The 15,119-nt window shown below is 42.1% G+C and overlaps 1 protein-coding gene across 1 annotated transcript; it reads left to right on the top strand.

The window, feature by feature from the left end:
• The first annotated feature begins 2,655 nt into the window (after window positions 1–2,655).
• Window positions 2,656–13,511, top strand: LOC121682431. Its single transcript, XM_042062566.1, has 2 exons — window positions 2,656–2,672; window positions 12,174–13,511. The coding sequence occupies exon 2, from the start codon at window positions 12,174–12,176 to the stop codon at window positions 13,509–13,511; it is 1,338 nt and encodes a 445-aa protein (XP_041918500.1). The 5' UTR covers window positions 2,656–2,672.
• The last annotated feature ends 1,608 nt before the right edge of the window (window positions 13,512–15,119 follow it).

Raw genomic sequence — 15,119 nt, 5'->3', positions numbered from 1 at the left:
GAATTTCATCTGAACTTCATCTGATTCTTCATACTACACCTCCACCACGCATACGGACTCCTCTTCCTCGGGCTCCTCTACCATGGCCTCCAGGGCCGGAGTGGGGACACTTTCTAGCCCGGGAGTTTCAGGCCCAAGACCGGCCCATGTTTTCCATAGTGGTGGAAATTGGATAAATTAAGCAACATTTCAGCTCTTACTATCCTGTAGTTTTTTATTAGTACCATGGTTCAACAAATGTGTAAAGGTTATAATTCACTTCAACTGAGAAGTTAACAAAAAATATTCCACTATTCCACAAGTTAACAAAAACAGAAAGAAAGAAAGAAAGAAAGCCGTTGAAATGTAGCTTCCACAAAGAGGCATATTGAACTAATGTTTAGGCTATGTTTTTGCATGGGTAGGCTACAGTATAGCCTAATGTTGTTTGCTGTCCTGAGAATTTTCGGTTTCTATGGTAGCGCCCCCCCCTCCTCCACAACGCTGCATACTGTAGGTGCACTGGAACAATCCTTCCTAAAACGCATTAAACTTTCGTTTACAAAGACGTGAAACTCACCGAGTGGTCAGGGGTGTTCGCTGATATGCTCACACAAAAATCGCTGCAAAAGATGCTTTCCAACAGGTGTTTTACCATACTGTGGAGCTATTTTTCCAAACGCCAGCCCAGTTGGTGGCGATAATGCACCTTACACCGTCTTGCCAATTACAAGCAAACCACTGGCATTTCATTGAATACCCAGAAGAAGCAGAAGATCGCTGTCTTGAAGTATTTCGCAACAGACAGCTAAAAATGAGGCGATTTTGTGCAGTTCCGAATTGCGGGAAAATTCATAGCAAAAAAAGTTGTCACAGACTTCCTTTCAACGATCCAGAAAGGCTAAAGTTGTGGCTGGAATTTCTGGGGTTGGATGTGAGCACACCTGCTGAGAATCTGCAGAAAGCTGATCACCGTGTCTCTGCGGTCTGCATTTTACTGAACTTCGCTGGAGGTCGAAAGAAATCGCCCAAAAAGCTCTTTCGCCTGAGAAATACAGCGGTTCCCACATTACCTCCTGGGACGACAGAGTTGGAAGAACTTGGGGTAAGGTTGACATTTTGTAACGTAACGTTTGTAACAGGTGGAAAATTAACTTATTTGTTATGTCCATAACCTGTCATGTTCACATCATAAGCCTAACACTAACCCTAGCCTACATGAATAATTTGGCTACATGATTTTGTACGTTTACTATTTTTTTGGTTGTGAAACTTTCATGATGAAAACGTAATGATTCACGTAGGCTATCATTCACATCGTGCAAGTTCCAAGACATTTTAGCATTAGCCATGGTTGGACGTGACAATTATTTGGATAGCGTAGTAGCCTACGATACCGCGACTGCATAAGACTACAGAAAGAATACAAACAACCCCATATCCGTTTCCGGCAGCGGAGTAATACCGTACCTCACAGCACATCCAATACAAGTCAATGGAGTTGGACAAAAACTACGATAAAACCTGTTGGAAAGAATCTTTTGCGTGAGCATATCAGTGAACACCCCTGACCACTCGGTGAGTTTCACGTCTTTGTAAACGAAAGTTTAATGCGTTTTAGGAAGGATTGTTCCAGTGCACCTATGCAGCATTGTGGAGGAGGGGGGGAGGGGGCGCTACCACAGAAACTGAAAATTCTCAGGACAGCAGCATGTGTCCAAATTTCAATCTTAAACATTCTATTTAATCATAAACTATCTGAAAACAGGGCTTTAAGTGTAAAATACCGAACTTGTCCTTTAACTACCTTGGTGTAGAAAGCCTACTCCATGCTAGAATCAAAGGTGCAGCCTACCTCCAAAATGTACACCTCACTGGACTCCTTATTGATAATAACATCTGTTGTATTGGCAACCAGGTGTAAGAAAGTACTAGGGTTACTCTTGTAGTGCTGACACATGGATGGTTTTACTTGATTCTTACTGAGGGTGGAAAATGGTTTGATATGTCTTTCACTATGAGGTCTACTATTCTGTCATGACGTGCTATGTACATTCCTTTGTAGGCATGGCAGCCATTTAGGATGTGTGGAGTCTGGTAGGGAAGACTTGCTTTTACTGTAAATGTGAGAATGTCCTCATTGAGTGCAGGGTTCTTGAGGAATGAGTGAGACACAGAGTGATCAGCAAAGGGAAGACTTGCAAGTTTCAGTCCAGTCCAGTGTTGTTGTTGTTGATGTTGGTGTAAGTCCATAAGAGTTCGCCGGGCACCTGCAGATGTTAGCAGGTGGCTGTGACCAACATATGTGGCTGTTGTCTTGACAGCAGTGAGAGGGTCAGTTATAATGTCCTCTGAGTCTGACTGTCCATCACAGTCCCAGAGTCAGACTGCACCCACTCCAGTTCGGATGCAGAGGTCATTCAGATCTAGCCAGTCTGACGAGACCCCAAAACCAGCAGAGTGGGTATCAAGTTTCCCGCTGATATTTCTTTTGAATCCTAGGATGTGGGAATCCGACTCCCTTGCCAACGGGACCTTGCGTCTTCTTAGATCCAGGAACAGGGAGGACCGAGCCAGCTCTGTAACATCCTTGTCATTGATGTTCAGCATGTTCAGAAGATGGGAAATCCGCATGCTGGTATAAATCCACTCCATGTTTGGTACCCCGAGTCCCTTCCCACTGGGGGTGAAAGGTAATATCACATCATGCTGTGTGTGTTGAGTCCAAACCATTTTTGCACTAAGCAAATTGTTTTGTTATTACAGTTTTTCTCGATTGCTTTGACCTGCTTAAGGAAACTGGAATCCACTTGGTCTTCATGACTACTTTCTTTGCACAGCAGAAGTCATCTCTTGCAAATGTGTTCACACGTTTTCAATGGGTTCACACAGTTCTCACACCCTTTTGCAGAACAGTTATCATAGATGTCTTTTAAAGACCCCAAACTCAATTGGCTTCCCCTTGCTAAACAAAAGGAAAACATCTTTTCACAGGTGGTATAGATTCCTTGCATAAGTCTGAATCTCTGATACACCTGTGTGAAACTCCTTTGCACAATTCCTCAATTAGCAATCAGTCACTCTCCACCTATATAGGTGCCACGTCTCTGCCTGTTGTTCTTTGCAAGCATGGATCAGAGAGGTCAAAGGCAAGTGAGAGTGAGAGGCCATCAGGCCCGGGGTGGGTAATCGGGAGAATTCCCGGTGGGCTGCTTCACTTTTGGGCCGAGGGAAAAAAAATATTGCCATTTGTCACTATTGCCATTTGTCACACACTATTTAGTCTATCTTCTCTTAATACATATATACACGCTATACACGTTCCGCATTCTGTGCATGACACCGTTGCCTCTGTATGTAAGGTATGTAAGTACCCTGGCTGCAGCTTGCAGATCGGGGCTGGGCTCAATGTGGAGCGGAGCGCAACGTTGAGCTCAGCCCAACATCAACTTGTCATTTCCCGTCCTCTCTGTGTCCATCTATTTACCCGGACTCGGAGTTCAATTTTTCTCAAGGAACAATGCTTCACTCTATAAAAGCGTATCCTCCTTGGACTACTGCCCACGTTAATCATGTCCCTTCCCCCCTAGCCTTCTAGAATCTGTACACCATCGGCGTTTCTTGGGTAATCTAAGTAGGCTACGCTATAAAGATCATTACATCCAGTCTGCATAAACATAGGCCTATGGCAATAACATCAATGGATTTTATCTCTAGCCTATCGGTATTTTCTTTAATAGTTTAGTAGCCTGTGCGAGTCCCAAAGGGAACATGCAACAATAATATAATATAATAACACAATATTGGCCTCTATATAGCCTAGCCTATTGTTCATGTGCATGTTTTTAATTAACAGCGGCATGTAGGCCTACCTTTGTTACAACCTTGACACAGCCATAAAAAAGTGCGGTACAGTTGTAACAGTATAGCGTCATGAATGTAACAGCTCTTAAATCTTGAATCCTGCTGGCTTAAACAAAGAGCTTCTGTTTTCATATAAAATCAACAAAAAAGTCCAAATGTATGACTGTTAAAGCTAATTTATTGCATTAGCCATTGCAGACCATATGTCACAGTGTTATGATAGCTCACCTTTATTCTTATTTTGGTCCACTTGATAAAACCAGTAAATATAGTTGATAAACTGCTTATTTCTTACATGTCTGAAGCATTTGGTCCAACAGTGATATTTCAAGTTGCTCTGTTAACTTTAATTGGGTGTGATCGCGGCACAAAAATCAAAATCCATGACTCGCAATCACAAGTGTTGCGCGAAAAAAATCAGTTCATTTTGCCATACAGAGGTGGGTTACACGTGACCCGCACAGGTCATGTTTTTATTTTCATTTAATTGCATTTGCTATGACTATATAAATGGCACTCATGTTAACTTGAAACAGAGGGACTGAAGATATGAATGACATGTGATTGAAGTCCACACGCTCAAATTTCACGAAGCAAACTTAAACAAACAGTTGCGGTTTAAAAAATAAATTGTGATGCTTGAATTTTGCACCTTTTTATCTCTGGTCGTATTAAGTAGACCATTCATGTTTGGATGGCTGTAAGAATTACATGTTATGACACCATATCTTGAGAATAAAACATTGATACATTTGTACCGCTGTTACAATTGTAGGCTACCAGTTCTCCCCTACGCATTATAGGCTACCCTACCCAGTAGGTCCTACTGTTAGATTTAAGCATTCTTCTTAGAGATTATGTTGAGAAATATAACTTGGACAGTAGGAAACAAGGTAGGCCCTACGGACATGGTCAGCGTGAGAAGACGTGCTGAAGGTGGGCTGAGCTCAACGTTGCGCAAAACTGAATCATGATCTGTGTAGGCCTATGCAATAAAAATTGTAGAATCTGAGCAGCAGATCAACCAGTCGACCACTGAAAATGATGAGCCCGAAATTAGTGATGAGGAGGCCATGACTACAGGGACAAGTAGAGAGGATAATTTATAGTGATTTAATGTAAGAAAGAGCAATTATGCTACATGATAAACATATATGCCTTGTTTGCTCAGAAGAGGGTGTAGTAAAGGAGTAGACTAAATCACCAAACAACATTAGGCTACACTGTAGCCTACCCATGCAAAAACATAGCCTAAACATTAGTTCAATCGCGGTATCGTAGGCTACTGCGCTATCCAAATAATTGTCACGTCCAACCATGGCTAATGCTAAAATGTCTTGGAACTTGCACGATGTGAATGATAGCCTACGTGAATCATTACGTTTTCATCAAGTTTCACAACCAAAAAAATAGTAAACGTACAAAATCATGTAGCCAAATTATTCATGTAGGCTAGGGTTAGTGTTAGGCTTATGATGTGAACATGGCAGGTTATGGACATAACAAATAAGTTCTTACCCCAAGTTCTTCCAACTCTGTCGTCCCAGGAGGTAATGTGGGAACCGCTGTATTTCTCAGGCGAAAGAGCTTTTTGGGCGATTTCTTTCGACCTCCAGCGAAGTTCAGTAAAATGCAGACCGCAGAGACACGGTGATCAGCTTTCTGCAGATTCTCAGCAGGTGTGCTCACATCCAACCCCAGAAATTCCAGCCACAACTTTAGCCTTTCTGGATCGTTGAAAGGAAGTCTGTGACAACTTTTTTTTCTACGAATTTTCCCACAATTCGGAACTGCACAAAATCGCCTCATTTTTAGCTGTCTGTTGCGAAATACTTCAAGACAGCGATCTTCTGCTTCTTCTGTGTATTCAATGAAATGCCAGTGGTTTGCTTGTAATTGGCAAGACGGTGTAAGGTGCATTATCGCCACCAACTGGGCTGGTGTTTGGAAAAATAGCTCCACAGTATGGTAAAACACCTGTTGGAAACATCTTTTGCAGCGATTTTTGTGTGAGCATATCAGCGAACACCCCTGACCACTCGGTGAGTTTCACGTCTTTGTAAACGAAAGTTTAATGCATTTTAGGAAGGATTGTTCCAGTGCACCTATGCAGCGTTGTGGAGGAGGGGGGGCGCTACTACAGAAACCGAAAATTCTCAGGACAGCAGCATGTGTCCAAATTTCAATCTTAAACGTTCTATTTAATCATAAACTATCTGAAAAAAGGGCTTTAAGTGTAAAATACCGAACTTGTCCTTTAAATACCAACCACTCCTAAACACCATCTAAGAGCTAGGCTATAGGTGCAGACTACTTGTTTTCATATTTGGTAGCCTAGGACACAGAGGGCTGCAAACAACTTGGGATGGCCAAAAAGAGGGATAAACAAAGTAAAGTACTGTGTCATCTCTGCTATTATTGGCAGCCGCCACATATGGCGGAGACGTTGCTACTTACACCCTTAAGAACTATAAATGTTTATTGAGTGAAGACCTGCTGTATGTCAGTGGTCCATGAGTTTGCGTATATATTGTACTGCATCCTTAATATTTGTGTCCCTGCACCATTTTCATCATGTGGACATAAATAAATGGTTAAATGTGTGTGCGCGCGTGTGTGTGTCTGTGAGAGAGAGAGAGAGAGACAGAGTTTGTGTGTGTCAGGCACATATGTGTTTTATGTACAGTAGGTGGGCTTTCTCTGCCTCCTATACATCACAGTGACTCAACTCTCAGCCAACATCATTTATATACCCACAACCCACTCATTTACACACACACACACACACACACACATGCTGAATCTACATATGACATTTACCCAGCCTGCGTAATGATGTAAAAATAGAACTGCTAAATCCATCACCACAGGCTGTTTCTCTATTTGTTTAAAGGTATATTGTGTGAACAGTGTGTGTGTACTGTATGTGTCAACAGCCACATGAAAGCAATAACTAAATCAGCTTTTTACCACCTCCAAAACATTGCTTAACTTAGGGGTCTTACTTCGAAAGACTATTTAGAAAAGTCATTCATGCATTTATCTCCAGCAGTGTTGATTACTGTAATGGGCTTTTCACAGGCCTTCCAAAAAAGACAGCAAACAGCATCAAACAGCTTCAGGTGATTCAAATTGCAGTAGCAAAAACTAAAAGAACTGACTAAATTACTCCAATACTTAAGCCCCGCATTGGCTTCTAGTACAGTAAGTCTCAGAATTGTCCTTAAAAGACTACTGCTTGTTTATAAATCACTAAATGGAATGGGGCCTACCTATCAGACCTACAGTTAAGAATAAAAGTATTCATATTTCAAATTTCTATTCAAATATTAATTTAATGTTGATTTTCTCTTTAAATATATTTGTTCTGACTAAAAAAGACACTTCCACATACGAAAATGTTGCAAGACAATGTGGTAGAAACATGAAATCAAAAAAAGGAGCGTTTTCATCTTTGAATATGATTTTTTTTTTTTTTACTGTATCAACGTTCGGAGGTCTGATAATTCTATATGACAGACCGCTGTCAAGGAAAATGAGTTTTGTGCCTCTGATTCACATCTTTCATATCATTCCGTGAGTAGTTGGTTTGATTATCACAATGGAATTTCATTGAAAGTAAAAGTGAAATGGTAACAAAATAATTTCAAAAGACCAATTGGTTGAAGTTTCTTGACTCGTTTTGGTAAGTAGTCATGTAATAAGTGGGATAATGTATATTCCGCTGGTCATTATCGGAAAATAAGTCCCGACAGGGCGAACAGGACCCTGACGTGAAAGCGGAGGACAATGTAAAATGTCAGAACTAAACATATTGAAGCAGCTTTTAGCTGCTATATATGGTTCAGCTTTGGAGCTTTCTGGATAGTATCAAAAATGCTCCAACTGTTGCCAGTTCCAAATCTAGACTTAAAGCAGGCATAAAACCATTTTTAACTTGGCGAGTTCAAGTCCTCCTTTGTATGCAAATCTTGAACTTTGAAATGTGCCTGATAAACCGAGTCTCTTAACGGTGGAGGCACACAAGCCCTAAGACTCCACATCAACTTTTCCATTACACTAACTGACCTCAGCTCAACCCACTCTGTGTGTGTGTGTGTGTGTAAAAGATAGAGATAACATAATTGTGGGCATGTGTGTATGTCTACAGTATGTGAACAAGAGCATAGATGTAAGCATTAGTGTATGTGTGTGTATGTGTATGTCTGTGTGTTGATGTACATGTATAAGTGGGTCTGTAATGTGATTATAAACTAGGAGAAGATGCACACACACACACACACACACGCACACACCATTGACTTTGTGGGAAAATGCCTTGGTTACCTTACCTTGCCATTCTAGCATGGTATAGAAAGCCTGCAGGAAGACAGCTCAATTTGCGCCAATTCTCATTAATATTCAACGAGCTAAGCTGCTTGACTCTGATTGGCTAACAATTAGTCGGTTCCGTCCATAACATGAACTTAGCTTGGCTAGCGAGTGTTAGCATTGTCCAAATGGACATAAAACCTGCTAGGCTAGCGAGCACCTGTATAACATAGCACTTTCTTGAGTTGACAATAGCGTTTTACTTATTGAGTGGGCACTGGTCGTAGACTGCCGCGATGGTACTGCTCCAGGCTTCAACAGTAACCTTTTTGCAAAGCCTCTGCTGAACTCGCCAAAGTTGATGAAGGCACTCTCTTCAAAACGTGAAGAACAGATAACTAATTTTGAATTATAGTGTTATATAGCACACACGCACACACACACACACACACAGGGCTCCGGGCCCAGTCTGTCCTGAAGCCCATAATCCGCGGCCTTAGCGATGAGCCTTAATTAGTGGTTGTCATGGAAACCATTTGGCCTGGAGTCGATGCTGGAGGTCTCCCATCCCCCCCACCCCACGCCCCTCAGGTGAACCTGCAAACAAGGTCAGAGATCAAACAGGTTCACATACAAACACACACACTGAACACTAACAACACTACACTGTGTGTAGTAGGCTTTGTTGGGAATCTGTGCACATGAATGATTCCTTTAGCATTGTGTACATGGAACTTCCTTCACCATTCCTAGAACATTAATGATTCCTTAAACTTCCTTTAAGATTCTTAGAACCCCTACACATGTAGCCTGCCTTTAGAACCCCTACACATGCACCCTCCTTAGAACCCCTACAGATGCAGCCTGCATTTAGAACACCTTCACATGCAGCCTCCCTTTGGAACCCCTACAGATGCAGCCTACATTTAGAACCCCTATAGATGCAGCCTGCATTTAGAACCCCTACACATGCAGCCTCCCTTTAGAACCCCTATAGATGCAGCCTGGTCACAGCAGTAAACAGCAGTGAGGCAAGCTGGTGAGGAATACTGCTGCACTGAATATGCATGTAACGGGTAGTGAGTGGGCGAGTGTGTTAGAACCAGCCAGACTGTGTGTGTGTGTGTTTGAGTGTGTGTGTGTGTGTGTGTGTGTGTGTGTGTGTGTGACAGATAGAGTGATTATGTATTTATAAAATGTGAGCTTTCTGGTGTTTAGGGGTCTGTATGCTAATATATGCTGTCCTGGGGACAAATAGATCTGGAACACAGTTAGTACACACACACACACACACATGTTTTAGTAATGACTGGTTGAAGACATTTATCATTGCTGAATCATTTAATAGTTTATGAGAAATGAAACACACATGTCATGAGGGTAACTGTCTATCAATGTATGTGCCTGTGTGTAGGATTGTGTGTGTGTGTGCGTGTGTGTGTGTATGTTTTATGTTATACCTGCTGGTGAATTTTCTGACTCTGATCTTCTCTTTGATCCATTGCCATCAGCAAGACGCCTTAGAGGACTAGAGGGGAGCCAACACTCACACACACACATACAGTACACACCTACAGACACATGCATATGCACACACACACAGACAGACACATACACACACACTCACACAGACACGACACACACAGAGATACACATGCTCACACATATACGCTTACACACATACACAGACCTTCTCAAATGCGATACATATATCTATCATATACCTACTAAATAACACAAGTAGTGTGCATACTTGCATTCTTAAAATGTTTATTTGCATCCTCAGTATACTTACTTAATCATGCACACTTTCCTACATACTAATTGCCTTGTATTCAATTCCTACAGTAGGTACTTAACTGCATCTCTGCACTGCATGCTTGCCATTCATACTCACATACTCATTCTAGTTCCACGTACACGCACTTAACTCGTCTGCAGTGTCGCAGGAGAGAGGAATGGAGGGGGGCAGAGAGAGAGGGAGGGAGAGAGAGAAAGAAAGACAGAGGGAGGGAGAAAGAGAGAGAGAAAGAGAGAGAGAGGAGGAATGAAGACAAGTTTTGAGAAAAGAAAGCGCGAGGAGGGAGAGACGGGTTTGAAGGTTGTTTTGTGCAAAGAGAGATAAAGAGGTGGGGGAGTGTGGGCGGTTGCCGAGGGAGGTTGCCAACAGCGACGTAATCCTGTTGCCGAGGATCAGAGTGATGCTCATGAAAGCACAGGGCAATTACCCAGCCTTATTCCACATCAAGCACACGCTGCCGCCAATAATGGCACTGTAGGCTTTTCTGCTACTTCTGTCTGTGTGTTTGTGTATGTGTGTGTGCTTGTGTGTGTTCTTCTGTGTGTTTTGTATGTATGAGTGTTTGCATGCATTAGTGCACAAAGGGGGGGGGGGGGTTAAAAAAGATGGCTGCAGGTGAAATATGCAAATGTTTATATCCACATGAGCTCTCTTTCTCTCTCTCTCTCTCTCTCTCTCTCTCTCTCTCTCTCTCTCTCTCTCTCTCTCTCCCTTCCTCTCACTAACGCCAGAGATGGAACTGGAGGGTTGGAGGAGGGTGATGGATGGTCACCATAGGCAGTGATGCCAGTACTAAGTAACGCGTTAGTCTATTTTGACAACTTTTTTCGGTAACGAGTAATCTAACGCGCTACTATTTACAAACCAGTAATCAAATTAAAGTTACTTATCTTTTTATAAAAAGATATATTCTTTGCTTTCTTCTTGTCTCGGGGATTAATGTCAGGCTATGCTCACGTTTTTTTAGCATGAGGACAACTTGAGTGTAAAACCACGCAGCGACACAAACGTAAACAACAATGGAGGGAGGAGAGAGATGCACATTTTATCTATACAGTCATTATTTTGAGTTTGTGTCAGCTAAACATGACAACATTAAGGTACATTGCACATTCTGTTCTGGCGACAAGTGCTGTCTAGCTAGACATCCCAAGTCTCCCGAAGTTTTGGGAGTCTCCCACATATTGATAGTGGCTTCCTGACGCCCGCAAATTACATAAAATCTCCCGGAACCTAGAGCGAACAAGAGCACGCAAGCCAGACCGGACTTCAAATCGCGTGTGCATCTAAGTTTAACACGCACACAACGGAGAGGGAGAGAGAGAGGAGTGGTGCCTGAAGCGCATCCAAGACAGAGAGCATCCTGGTCTGTTTTGCTAAATCAACCAATCAGTTTTCAGAGTAGGTAGATAGATAGATAGATAGATACTTTATTGATCGCCAGGGGAAATGAAAGGTCACAGTAGCATACAGACAACATACACACACATTCACTAACAGCAGAAAGTAATTAAAAGTATATAATATAAACAACACAACTAAGCAATAAGGACAGTAGAAGATAAATATATACTAAATACTAAATATACTAAAATACAAATTATACTAAATAACACAATTCTAAAAAAACAGTATCCACATAGTGGGTGATTAATCAAACCAGGGCTTTGAACCGGTTCAAGGAACGAAAACGAAAACCGGGAACTTTTTGTATTTTACAGGGAACAGGAACGAAACCGGAAACGTTATTATTTTTTATGTTCTGGAACAGGAACACTTATTTAAAAATAATGGTAACCGGTTAATACCGGTTTTATTTCGTTCCTCAAAGTTTTCGTTGCCTAATTAACTAAAAAAAAAAAGTAATTATTTTCCTGCGCACGTTACCATGACGGCTGAGGTTCACTTCCTGTGTGACATCACATCACACATTCGCTGACTGAATGGAGAGAGAGCGGTGTCTCCACTACACATCTTAAAAAAGAGGTAAATTACGACCCATCGTTAATTAAAACGCTCATTCCAAACACAATATCAATAGCTATATTTGTCGAATCCACGTTAATGATGGACTAGCGAACATTTGGCTAAATGGCGCCAACACCTCTGTTTGCCTAATGCACAGATAGCTAGCTATTCTTATATATTATTATATACATTATATAACACACTAAACGGATTATCTTTCTCATTTGTGGCACCTTTTCTGTTTGTGTAGATGGGAAGACATACTGAGAATCCAAATCGCCAACATTTTTCCTTTGACCCAGCAACAAACAAATCGAAGTGCAACGTTGAGGGATGTGGAGCCGAAATAGCGGGTAACCATGGGGGGAACTTGCAGAGGCATATCCAAAGGCGTCACCCGGACCTGTTCAACAAGTCTTCGAATTCTACTGCTACCACACAAAAAAGACCTGGCCCAAGTCAAAGAACTTTAGATGAGGTTACTGTGAAGAAGCCAAAATTGCTCCATGTACCCATTACATCGGAGGCCCTCGTAGATGTGTGTTTGGAGCTGGTCACAGTGAACGGCAGACCATTTTCCTTAATGGAAGACACTGGCTTTAGAAAAATAATTGACCCACTACAACAAGCAATTGGAAATGGTTTCTCAATTAATTCAGCCAACATTCGTGAGAGGGTCACAACACTCGCTGACAGCGAAAGGAGAAAACTGATAGACGAGCTTAGTGGCAGGCTTATCCTGCTGAAAATCGACAGTGCCACTTGCAGGGATCGCTCTGTTTTGGGGATTAATGTGCAATATGCAGAAGGAGAAAACATTGTGTTACGGACGTTGGCTGTTCGAGAACTGTGCGAAAGACATACGGCCTCCTATATCTCTTCTGTGGTACAGGAGGTGTTGGAAGAGTATAAAATCAGTCTGAAGCAGGTGTACTCGATCACTGCGGACAACGGTGCCAACATGCAAAAGGCAGTGCAACTATTGTCCGACCTGCAAGCGACAGGCAATGATGATGAGGAGGACACTGATGCAGACACAGAAGCTGACGACACGGGAAGAGAACCTGATGTTGAAATTGATTCTGTTGTTCAGGGGCAGATCTTGCGCAGTGTGCGTTGTTCAGCACACACTTTACAACTAGCAGTAGATGATGCATTGAAAGAGAAGGGGGTGTCTAACATCATTGGTAAAGCACGCCGTGTTGCTAAAAAGTTGCGCACTCCAAATGTTGTGGCCGTTATTAAAAGAATGGGCCACAGGAGGGCCATAGTTGACTGCCCCACGCGCTGGCATTCCACACACGACATGTTAGAACGACTTTGCGAGCTCAGATCGTTTTGTGATGACATGTCGCCTACCGTTAATGAGCTGCATTTAAGTGAACCCCAGTGGCAGGCCATTTCAAATATAGTCAATGTGTTGAAACCTGCGAAAATTACAACCAAATGCATCCAATCAGAACAGCTTACCGCAGGTGACTTTTACGGCCAGTGGCTGAAGTGTGTGTTAGATACCGAAAAAATGGACAGCCCCTTTGCCAAACGACTGGTCCAGTGCATGAAATCACGTCAACATACATTGTTTTAAAATGACGCATTTGTGGCCGCTTTATTTGTTGACCCTAGGTATAGGCTATTTTTGACAGATAATCAGGCTGACATGGCGAAATTACACCTGTGCCGCACTTGGGACATGATCCAAAACCTGTCCACCGCCCCCACAGACAGCGTAGCTGAGCGTTCATCATCTTCATCTGAAGATGATGAAATTGAGAAGCTGCTGGTGGCTAAAGAAAGACAAACCACTGTCATACAAAAGGGCCGAGTTCCCATTGCATCGTTGTTAGACGCCTATTGCAGAGAAGCGCGTTTAAAGCGCACCGAGAATGTTCTTCGTTATTGGGCGTCCATGGCCGCTTCAAATGCAGATATGCACAAACTCGCAATGTCCGTCATAGCGCTCCCCGTGACCCAAGTCAGCATTCTCATCTTTGAAGTTTATTCTTTCTCCACTTAGGTCGTCCCTGAATGACAAAATTCTGGAGGATATTCTTTTCATCCGCCTGAATAAACAGTTTGGAATGTAGGCTGACCCATTTGCACTTCCGTCTTTCTTGGTTAACGTCAGATATGGGGAGTAATCTGCTTTTGTGACTGCATGATTTCTTTTATTTTTATTTATTATTGGCTGTTAGGCATATTTTCTGCATCGTGGCAATTTAGCCTAGGCAATTTAGCCTACTCTCATTAGGCTTAATGTCAGTAAAAAAACAGCAATTTGTTGTTTTAACAATAAACTACACATTTGAAATAATTGTAGGCCTTTTTAATTATTATTATTATTATTAATAATAATATTATTATTATTATTTAATAATGGTTGTAATATTATTACATTTGGTTTAAGCTGGATGAGAAAGATGTGACATAATTCTATAGCATTAAACAGCTGACAGGAACGAAATTAACCGTCCCGGGAACAGTATTTTTTTGTTCTAACCGGTTCGGGAACGTCAATTTATTGGTGGAACTCATAACCGGAAACGTTATAATTCCGTTTCTGTTCGGAACGAACCGATTGGGGAAAAAAATCGGTTCAAAGCCCTGAATCAAACAAGATGCGCTTGCAATGACTGAGGCAGGGACTGAGCCTGTGATTCTCTGTGCATAAGGTAAGGTAAGGTAAGGTGCTCTGTGTGAATGAGTGTCACGGTGATGGTGCAAATGAGTAAGTCAAGCAGTGCAACAGTGCAAGAATAAAGTCTATATATCTATATATATATATATATATATAACTATATTAAGGAAGGTATAAGTGTGGTCACATTTCGGCTGTGGCATGGAGGGAGGGGTTGTGCATATGTGCTAATATAGCACACAAACAGTGAGGCAGAAGACAGTGGTAAAAAGTGGCTAGTGGACAGACAGTTCAAGACATGGAGGTGGTGAAGAGGCAGACAGACTATGCGGAGAAGTCTATTTCTCCTCTTCCCTTAAGTGATGCATTAAACAGTTCAATGGCCCTGGGGACGAATGACTTCCTCAGTCTGTCTGTTTTGGAAGGCAGTGAGCGAAGTCTCCAGCTGATCAGGCTATTCTGCTTAACAATAGTGTTGTGGAGTGGATGACACTCATTGTCCAAGATCAGTTTGATCAGTGTGATTGATCAGTTTGTTCAGGGTCCTTTTGTCAGATA

This window comes from Alosa sapidissima, chromosome 14 (genome assembly GCF_018492685.1).
Source record: "Alosa sapidissima isolate fAloSap1 chromosome 14, fAloSap1.pri, whole genome shotgun sequence".
Taxonomy (NCBI): Eukaryota; Metazoa; Chordata; class Actinopteri; order Clupeiformes; family Clupeidae; genus Alosa; species Alosa sapidissima.
The sequence above is the reverse complement of the archived record's forward strand: the minus strand, read 5'-3'. Positions and strand labels throughout refer to the sequence as shown.